The 10,387-nt window shown below is 41.0% G+C and overlaps 1 protein-coding gene across 1 annotated transcript in view; it reads left to right on the forward strand.

Moving 5' to 3' along the window:
* The window catches only part of LOC141781478 (uncharacterized), a 50,490-nt gene extending 40,678 nt beyond the window's left edge, over positions 1-9,812 (forward strand). The window contains exons 17-20 of the mRNA XM_074657237.1: positions 1,312-1,485; positions 2,441-2,614; positions 8,117-8,290; positions 9,621-9,812. Of these exons, the coding sequence (XP_074513338.1) occupies positions 1,312-1,485; positions 2,441-2,614; positions 8,117-8,290; positions 9,621-9,633 (535 nt within the window). The 3' untranslated portion in view covers positions 9,634-9,812. The remainder of the gene's footprint in view (positions 1-1,311; positions 1,486-2,440; positions 2,615-8,116; positions 8,291-9,620) is intronic.
* The last annotated feature ends 575 nt before the right edge of the window (positions 9,813-10,387 follow it).

The raw sequence follows: 10,387 nt of genomic DNA on the forward strand, positions 1-10,387 counted from the left end.
GTAAAGTATGGAAACACTTTGTGTTTCAAACATTGCAGGGAAAGCAGAGCTAGACATCACGGATAAAGCTGCATGCTAACTCTGTCACGGACAGGAAACATTATCATATTGCGGTAACGTGCGGTCGAGCCGGCCGTCTCTCTCATCTCCGTGGTCAAATGGGCCGACGATACAACTGTAGAGCACCCATATACTGACATTTAAGTTAAATGCATTCAAACGGCCCTGATGGAGCTGACCATGGATGTATAAAGAGAACGGAGCTGACGGGAGAGCTAGAGACCACCTTGGAGAAGTTAGAGGAAGTAAACACGTGTGACTACGTCCGGTTTATTAAATGAATTACATTATTAAACATTGAATGATTTCAAGCAGGAACGTTGTCTTCTAAACTTACATCATTTATTCTTTATTCAGATTGAGTCTCTGCAGGTTGTCAGAGATCAGCTGTGCTTCTCTGGTCTCAGCTCTGAAGTCCAACCCCTCCTATCTGAGAGAGCTGGAGCTGAGTGGAAACGTGCTGCAGGATTCAGGAGTGAAGCTTCTGTGTGGTTTTCTGGAGAGTCCACACTGTAGACTGGAGACTCTTGAGGTCAGTTCACTGACTCTCTGTTACTAATATAGATCTTGTATATTTAATTAACAATTGAACCTAATTTATGTACAAACATAACTTACATCCATAAAGTTGTTAATGTCTTCTTCTTCATATTTTCATGTTTCTTGAACTAAATTTAGTCTGCAGTCACAAAAGACTTGTGTTTCTTAAAGAAACTGTAGAAAATGTCCACTGTTAGTTGTTAAAGTAAATTAATGTTTATCATTGTTGGTAAATGGTCACATCTGGATACAGAAGATCCTCTGAACTAATATTGGTTTTACATTGATCAAGTTTACTTCATGAAGTAGAAATATTTGTCTGGTTTCTGTTCATTTAAATGTGTTTTGTCAAATAATGTCTGATTGTTGATATTGATCTTTCTGAACACACACACACACACACACACACGCATGCATGCCCACACACACACACACACACACACACACATACACACGCAGAGATCTTCAGCATGTTATTGATGTGTGTTGACATGAATAGGTGTATGAATGTTGTGGTGACATTTGGATGATGTCTGTAGAAGGCTGACATTATGATGATCCACAATAACACAATGACAAAGTCACTCTACTCATTTTAGGGGAAAGCTCATTGATTAGGACATAGTAATGTTGATCTACACATTTAAAACCTGAACACATCTGATTGGATTATAAAGTGATTTTTATCTTCATCATTTATTCTTTATTCAGATTGGAGGACTGCAGGTTGTCAGAGATCAGCTGTGCTTCTCTGGCCTCAGCTCTGAAGTCCAACCCCTCCCATCTGAGAGTCCTGGATCTGAGTGGAAACGAGCTGCAGGATTCAGGAGTGAAGCCCCTGTGTGGTTTTCTGGAGAGTCCACACTGTACACTGATTACTCTGGGGTCAGACACCATTTTTTACTTCTGTACTGAGATTAATATGATGTGAAAGTTGTGGTGACACTAAACTGCAGACACAAGGCTGATATTATACTGATCCACACTGAGGGCCCTATCTTACACCCAGCGCAAAGTGACGCAAAGCACAGTTTCAGACCAACGAAGTTGTCATTTTCATGCCTAGCACACACGTTGTGTAAGTAGCAAGTGTACTTTTTGCAAATTTTTTTGTTGCCTGATTTTCTTCCCTTTCCCCCAAAATCCTTCCTGACATATTTAACAGATTTTGAAACTTTGAGATCTTGAGTTGAATCTTGAATCAATTTCTGTGGGTTTTTATTTGTGTTTGGCTTCACAACATGAGTTAGTATAGATGGATCCACTGGTGGAGCTGTCAGAGTTTAAGAGGTGAAGTCACTACGTCTTTATTGAAGTAGCAGCACGTTGTCATTCATATTAATGAGAGCTCTGTTTCACTTTTTGTATTTTACAGTTTTTAACCTGCATCCAGCGCCACACGCTGCCCCTCTTATCCACACACGTTCACACACACACATAGGGCGGCCACATCCAGAGAATACACACACACTCAATATTATTATATTCATACACTTATATTTATATTCCATATTGTATATAGACCCCTCTCATTGTAAATAATGCCATTGTCCCTACAATTTTTATCACATTTTAAAATTATTTGTGTAGTTGATGTTGTTTCGCACAATCTTGTGAGCACTGCCACTTTGCATTTCACTGCACATCCTGTATGAGTATGTGGCAAATCAAAATCTTGAATCTTGAATCTTGAATCCTGTTGGCTTCAGGTGTTTGGAGTTTACATTTTCTAAACTTCTACATTCTGAACCTTCTTCAGCTCTGAACACATTATTAAACATTGAATGATTTCAAGCAGGAACGTTGTCTTCTAAACTTACATCATTTATTCTTTATTCAGATTGAGGGGCTGCAGGTTGTCAGAGATCAGCTGTGCTTCTCTGGCCTCAGCTCTGAAGTCCAACCCCTCCCGTCTGAGACACCTGGAGCTGAGTAACAACGACCTGCAGGATTCAGGAGTGAAGCTCTTGAGTGGTTTTCTGGAGAGTCCACACTGTAGACTGAAGACTCTGAGGTAAGATAAGATAAGATATACTTTTATTGTCCCCGTGGGGAAATGTTTCCTGGACTCCGTCCAACTGCAGTTACAAACACTAAATTAAAACAGCATCAACAACAATAATAAACAATTCCACATCAGACAGGGAAACAGTTTCACAGAAACAGATGTTTCAACACATACAAAGTCCATGTACATAATGGCACATACTATCACACACACTATCACACACACCATGGCAGGTATTGCACCGGTAGTGCACTGCACCGTCTACCGTGTTGCCCATATTGCACAGACAATAGCCTAATATTACACAGATGCAACATATTGCACTGTCCCTATTTAACATATTGCACTGTCCCAATTTAACATATTGCACTGTCCCAATTTAACATATTGCACTGTCATTATGATAGCCTGATGTTACGAGTTGTTGAGGAGTTTAATAGACATCGGCAGGAATGAATGTTTGTAACGGTTCAATCTGCACCGTGGGATTCTATATCTCCTGCCGGAAGGTAAAAGTTGGTACTCCTGATGTAAGATGTGAGTTGGGTCTGACACAATGTTCTGTGCCTGTCTGATGACAGACTGCTCATAAAGCATCTGGAGGGTAGGGTGGTTTTTGAACCCAATAATCTTCATGGCAGTCTGCACCAGGCGAGAAATCTGTGACCTCAACTGCACAGTCAGGTTACCGTACCAGGCCGTGATGCCGTATCTTACGATACTTTCCAAGACAGCCCGGTAGAAAAGCAACATGATCTTCTGCTCCACTCCATAGAACCTGAGTCTGCGTAAGAAGTACATCCGCTGTTGAAGTTTGGAGCAGAGGTTTCCAACATGTACCTTCCAGCTGAGAGTGTTGTCGATGTGGACCCCTAAATACCTGTATGAACAGACCTGTGTGATAGGTGTATTTTTAATAACCACAGGCCTGAGGTCACCCACCATCTTTGGGTCAAACACCATCTCCTCTGTCTTCCTCACATTCAACTCAAGATGGTTGTTGTCACACCGCTACACAAATTCCTCTATTTCAGAGAAATCGTCCAGTGGGCTGCTATCCCTGTGTAGCAGGCTGAGTATGGCTGTGTCATCAGAGAACTTAATAATAAAGTTCTCAGGATGGGATCGCTTATAGTCATTTGTGTATAATGTAAAGAGGACTGGGGAGCTAACACAACCCTGAGGGGCACCAGTGCTGATCGACCTGGGTGGGTCTGAGAGGGCGCTGTTGACCCTGACCTGCTGCGTTCTGTCTGTCAGAAAGGAGAGGTACCATTTTAAGGTGAAAGGATTTACACTCATCTCCCTCATCTTTCCCATGAGCAAGTGCGGCTGCACGGTGTTGAAGGCTGAGCTAAAGTCAACAAACAACACACGTGCATAAGCTTTTGGATCCTCAAGATGTTTACTTACCAAATGAGTGATACATTTAATAGCATCATCTGTGCTGCGGCCTCGCTTATAGGCAAACTGAAAAGGATCTAAATGCACCTCCACCTCCTTCCTGAGCAGTGTCACCATAATCCTCTCAAAACACTTCATGACAATGGATGTCATAGCCACCGGCCTGAAGTCATTGTTGACCTTTGGGCACGTTTTTTTAGGGACCGGTGTGATTATTGATTTCTTCCAGAGGGAGGGGATGGTGTGAGAGTCCACAGATTTTTGGAAGATGGGGCACCATGCTGTTGTTAGCTCCTCTGCACATGTTTTAAGAAGAAAAGCAGATATCCCATCTGGCCCTGTGGCCTTCTTAGTACACAGTTGTTTAAAAAGTGATTTTATTTGATGAGGTTCCATCACCAACCTGGCGTCCTGCTCAGAGACAGAGATTGAGTTAGAAACATCTCTACATTCAGAAGAAAAGTCCCTTGTTTCAAATCTCAGGTAAAAGTCATTTAGCTCCCTTGCTTTTTGCAGATCGTTGGGGGTGCTGAGATTTTTATGAGATGGAGCCATGTTGGTGATTTTCTTCATAGTATCCCACAGTTTACTTGGGTTATTAGCCACCATTTTTTACTTCTGTACTGAGATTAATATGATGTGAAAGTTGTGGTGACACTAAACTGCAGACACAAGGCTGATATTATACTGATCCACACTGAGGGCCCTATCTTACACCCAGCGCAAAGTGACGCAAAGCACAGTTTCAGACCAACGAAGTTGTCATTTTCATGCCCAGCGTCCACGTTGTGTAAGTAGCAAGTGTACTTTTTGCTAATTTTTTTGTTGCCTGATTTCCTTCCCTTTCCCCTAAAATCCATTCTGACATATTTGACAGATTTTGAAACTTTGAGATCTTGAGTTGAATCTTGAATCAATTTCTGTGGGTTTTTATTTGTGTTTGGCTGCACAACATGAGTTAGTATAGATGGATCCACTGGTGGAGCTGTCAGAGTTTAAGAGGTGAAGTCACTACGTCTTTATTGAAGTAGCAGCACGTTGTCATTCATATTAATGAGAGCTCTGTTTCACTTTTTGTATTTTACAGTTTTTAACCTGCATCCAGCGCCACACGCTGCCCCTCTTATCCACACACGTTCACACACACATCCAGAGAATACACACACACTCAATATTATTATATTCACACACTTATATTTATATTCCATATTGTATATAGACCCCTCTCATTGTAAATAATGCCATTGTCCCTACAATTTTTATCACATTTTAAAATTATTTGTGTAGTTGATGTTGTTTCGCACAATCTTGTGAGCACTGCCACTTTGCATTTCACTGCACATCCTGTATGAGTATGTGGCAAATCCAAATCTTGAATCTTGAATCCCGTTGGCTTCAGGTGTTTGGAGTTTACATTTTCTAAACTTCTACATTCTAAACCTTCTTCAGCTCTGAACACATTATTAAACATTGAATGATTTCAAGCAGGAACGTTGTCTTCTAAACTTACATCATTTATTCTTTATTCAGATTGAGGGGCTGCAGGTTGTCAGAGATCAGCTGTGCTTCTCTGGTCTCAGCTCTGAAGTCCAGCCCCTCCCATCTGAGAGAGCTGCAGATGAGTAACAACGACCTGCAGGATTCAGGAGGGAAGCTCTTGAGTGGTTTTCTGGAGAGTCCACACTGTGGACTGAAGATTCTGGGGTCAGTTCACTGACTCACTGTTACTATTATAGATCTTATAGGTTTAATTAACAATTAACCTAATTTATGTACAAACATAACTTACATCCATAAAGTTGTTAATGTATTTTTCTTCATATTTTCATGTTTCTTGAACTAAATTTAGTCTGCAGTCACAAAAGACTTGTGTTTCTTAAAGAAAGTGTAGAAAATGTCCACTGTTAGTTGTTAAAGTAAATTAATGTTCATCATTGTTGGTAAATGGTCACATCTGGATACAGAAGATCATCTGAACTAATATTGGTTTTACATTGATCAAGTTTACTTCATGAAGTAGAAATATTTGTCTGGTTTCTGTTCATTTAAATGTGTTTTGTTAAATAATGTCTGATTGTTGATATTGATCTTTCTGAACACACACACACACACACGCATGCATGCCCACACACACACACACACACACACACACACACACACACAAACACACACACACACCAAATGCAGCTGTTTAAAGGATCAATATAGTATTGATCCTTTAATTCCAGACCTGACAGATCAGCAGCATGTTATTAATGTTTGTTGACATGAATAGGTGTATGAATGTTGTGGTGACATTTGGATGATTGGATGATGACATTATGATGATCCACAATGACAAAGTCACTACTCATTTTAGGGAAAAGCTCATTGATTAGGACATAGTACTGTTGATCTACACATTTAAAACCTGAACACATCTGATTGGATTATAAAGTGATTTTTATTTTCATAATTTATTCTTTATTCAGATTGGTGAGCTGCAGCTTGTCAGAGATCAGCTGTGCTTCTCTGGCCTCAGCTCTTAAGTCCAACCCCTCCCATCTGACAGTCCTGGATCTGGGTGGAAACGAGCTGCAGGATTCAGGAGTGAAGCTTCTGTGTGGTTTTCTGGAGAGTCCACACTGTAGACTGGAGGCTCTGGGGTCAGTTCACTGACTCTGTTACTATTATAGATCTTATAGGTTTAATTAACAATTGAACCTGATTTATGTACAAACATAACTTACATCCATAAAGTTGTTAATGTCTTCTTGTTCATATTTTCATGTTTCTTGAATTAAATTTAGTCTGCAGTCACAAAAGACTTGTGTTTCCTAAAGGGACTATTTGTAAGAATCAGAAATTGCTTGTTAACAGCGACACCCGTGGCCGTTAAGTCAATGAAAGTCAGCGTCCTGTTGCTCGCGCTTGTGCTCGCTCTACATAGACATGAACGAGCATCGCTCAAAACACTGAGGCGACACACGTCAGCTAAAACCACAATATCACTCTATATTTCACCTGCTTGGCAGCAATGTTAGCTGACCAGATGAAGGTCTCTCCATGAATCACTGCTGATCTTAGTGTTGGCTTTTCCTGCTTCAGCCTCCCGACCGTGGTGGGAGGGAGACACCGGCACCCGGTCGGAGACGATAACATTTCTCGCTGCGGAGCCCCGTCACTTCACAAGACACAGGAAACCTCTGTTGGTCTGGAGGAGCTGCAGCAGTTATTTCTGTACAAACGTCCACTGTACATTCACTAGATATTCTCAGAGCTACGAAGTCTTCTGCAGTGTGGAGTGTGCGCGCATGCACGTGAGATGGAGCAGGCTGAGTGAATGCAAGCAGGCAGAGGAGCAGAGTACAGCAGAGACTCCGGCCCTGGAGACCAAAGCTACGGTCTCCAGCGCATACTCCGACCGCGGCCAACACTGTTTAACAGACGGGCTTCACTAGAGACAACTTTGAGGTTTAGGTGCTTCCGTGTAGTTTGTGTTGGAGTCTGAGTCTCAACAGCGTAGCCACACGCGAGCGCGCATGGGACACCGACCCGGGTGATTTATACATGTAAGAAGTTACAAACAGTCCCTTTAAAGAAACTGTAGAAAATGTCCACTGTTAGTTGTTAAAGTAAATTAATGTTTATAATTTTTTGGTAAATGGTCACATCTGGATACAGAAGATCATCTGAACTAATATTGGTTTTATATTGATCAAGTTTACTTCATGAAGTAGAAATATTTCTCTGGTTTCTGTTAATTTCAACGTATTCCACAAATAATGTCTAATCATTGATATTGATCATTCAGCACACACAAATACACACACACACACACACACACACACACACACACATAGATGAACACAGAGATCAGCAGCATGTTATTGATGTGTGTTGACATGAATAGGTGTATGAATGTTGTGGTGACATTTGGATGATGTCTGTAGAAGGCTGACATTATGATGATCCACAATAACACAATGACAAAGTCACTCTACTCATTTTAGGGAAAAGCTCATTGATTAGGACATAGTAATATTGAGCTACACATTTAAAACCTGAACACATCTGATTGGTTTATAAAGTGATTTTTATCTTCATCATTTATTCTTTATTCAGATTGTGGAGCTGCAGTTTGTCAGAGATCAGCTGTGCTTCTCTGGTCTCAGCTCTGAAGTCCAACCCCTCCTATCTGAGAGAGCTGGATCTGAGGAAAAACGACCTGCAGGATTCAGGAGTGAAGCTGCTGTCTGATCTTGTGGAGAGTTCAAACTGTAGACTGGAGACTCTGAGGTCAGTAGAGGGTCGGAGTCGGTCCATGCTGGTTTCAGCAGTATTGTTGTGATGTGTTTCCTCCGTTAAGCTGTGAGAGGAGAACAGTGACACAGAGAGAGAGAGAGAACAGTCAGCCAATCAGATCAGCCAGAAGCTTGTTGTGATCATGTGTTAGAGTTGATGTGAAGAAGATGTTGTTGTTGTCTTCACGTCTCCAGGAAATGAAGCTGGATTACAGCTGACAGCATCACAACATGTATAGAGACAGTGGTCCTCATCCATCAAACTGTCGTACCATCAAATCTGATCAGAAAGTGTTTGTTCTCTCAATGATCAGTTCATCTTTGTCACAGCTCTGAGATCAGTCTGACTGAAGCCTCAAATCACTGGCTCTTATTTCATAGAACCATCGTTACATTTAGTAACCATGACGTGGTCTTTATACAGACCAGAACCTCTGCTGAAATTTTTCAACACCTTTGAACCCTAACAGCAGTAAATCCATCATTAAAGTGAGCAGTGAATGTCTCTCTGATTCTGCAGTAATGATGTGTTCAGGACTCTCAGCAGTTTATTTCCACTGTGTACTTCAGTGAAATCTACAGACTTGATGCCCAAAGTCTCTGCAGGTCTGTGAGTGCTGAGCTCAGTGTGTTCACTCCAGTACGTTAACATGAGAGCTGAAAGGAAACTCTACGCTACACAGACTGAAGTCCCTGCTGCTCTTTACACTGGATGATTTATTTCTATTTTTATTTTATCTTTATTTAACCAGATAAGTCAACTGAGAACCAATTCTCATTTACAATGACGACCTAGCCAAGAGGCAGTGACAGAAGGCAAGGCCATACAAGATATTAGATAATAGAACATAAGTACGATAAGTGCAATAAAACATTAGACAAAATTAAAACATCACAATATATACAGTATATACAACAATAGATATATAAATATATATGTGCTGTGTTCCAGAGAGGCAAATTCAGAAGCAGGTGCAGTGATCAGAAACTATCTCTTGTAATGAGTTATTAAAGGAGGGTAACGGGATGAGGGTGTGGAGTTTTAGTGTCTTTTGTAACTTGTTCCAGTCACTAGGAGCATCAAACTGGAATGAGTGACGACCAAAGGAGGTGCAGACTTTAGGAACGACCATACTGATGAATTTGCTAGGGCATAAATTGCGGTTACTGTTGGAGATATTGAGTAGTGAGCGGAGATATGGAGGTTGGTTCTGCCAATGATAGTTTTATAAATGAACTGTGTGCTGCATCACTGACTGACAGCTGATGAAGGGAGTCTCTGTAAACACTGATTCATGACTTCTGTTCTCTTCTTCTCTTATCAGATTGAAGAAGTGATCTCTGTCAGAGTCTGAGTGATCAGAAAAGTGGATGTGTTGAGAGGATCAGCCGTGTCCTGATGATCCACAGAGGTTCACCACCTGGACCTGGATCTTATTAACTCTTTTTTTTTATTCATTCATATATTCTGAACCCAAAATGCCTCTGCAGAATAGTTCAGTTTATGACAACATAACTGTAGATTAACACATTTAAATAGATCTTTCTGCTTTGCTTTGTGTTGCAGCTCCACTCTGTGGAACGATGGAGTTTTGCTGTTTATTTCCACATATTTCTAAATAACAGTGGAAGTTAATAAAGTTACCCTATTAAAACCAAGCCCTCAGGAAGAGCGCCCTCCACACCTTCGTGGGATGGTGCAGATGGTACAGAGCTGCTTCAACCACCACCCCCCCGAAGCCCGCAGCAGAGTAGAGCAGGTCTAGCATAATGAAGGTGCAATGGAGGTGCCTGCTATTTAAAGAGCGGGTCCATTATTATTATTATTTAGATTTTTTCTAGGTGTGTGTTCCTTATATCAAATTTTGGTCAAAGTACTTCCACAGTAACACGGTTTTGTTTTATTTTCTACACACAGATAACCGTACTTAAACTATTTTTAGACTAACGCTGCCCTGCACTCCATGTCATAAACTGCCTTACATTTTAAACTGTACAGAAAGTAGTGAAAGTAGCTGGCTGTCATTGAACCAACGCTACAATGCTATGTCCTCCCTACACATGAAATCATACCTGATGTTCTCCTGGCACT

This window comes from Sebastes fasciatus, chromosome 13 (assembly GCF_043250625.1).
Source record: "Sebastes fasciatus isolate fSebFas1 chromosome 13, fSebFas1.pri, whole genome shotgun sequence".
NCBI lineage: Eukaryota > Metazoa > Chordata > Actinopteri > Perciformes > Sebastidae > Sebastes > Sebastes fasciatus.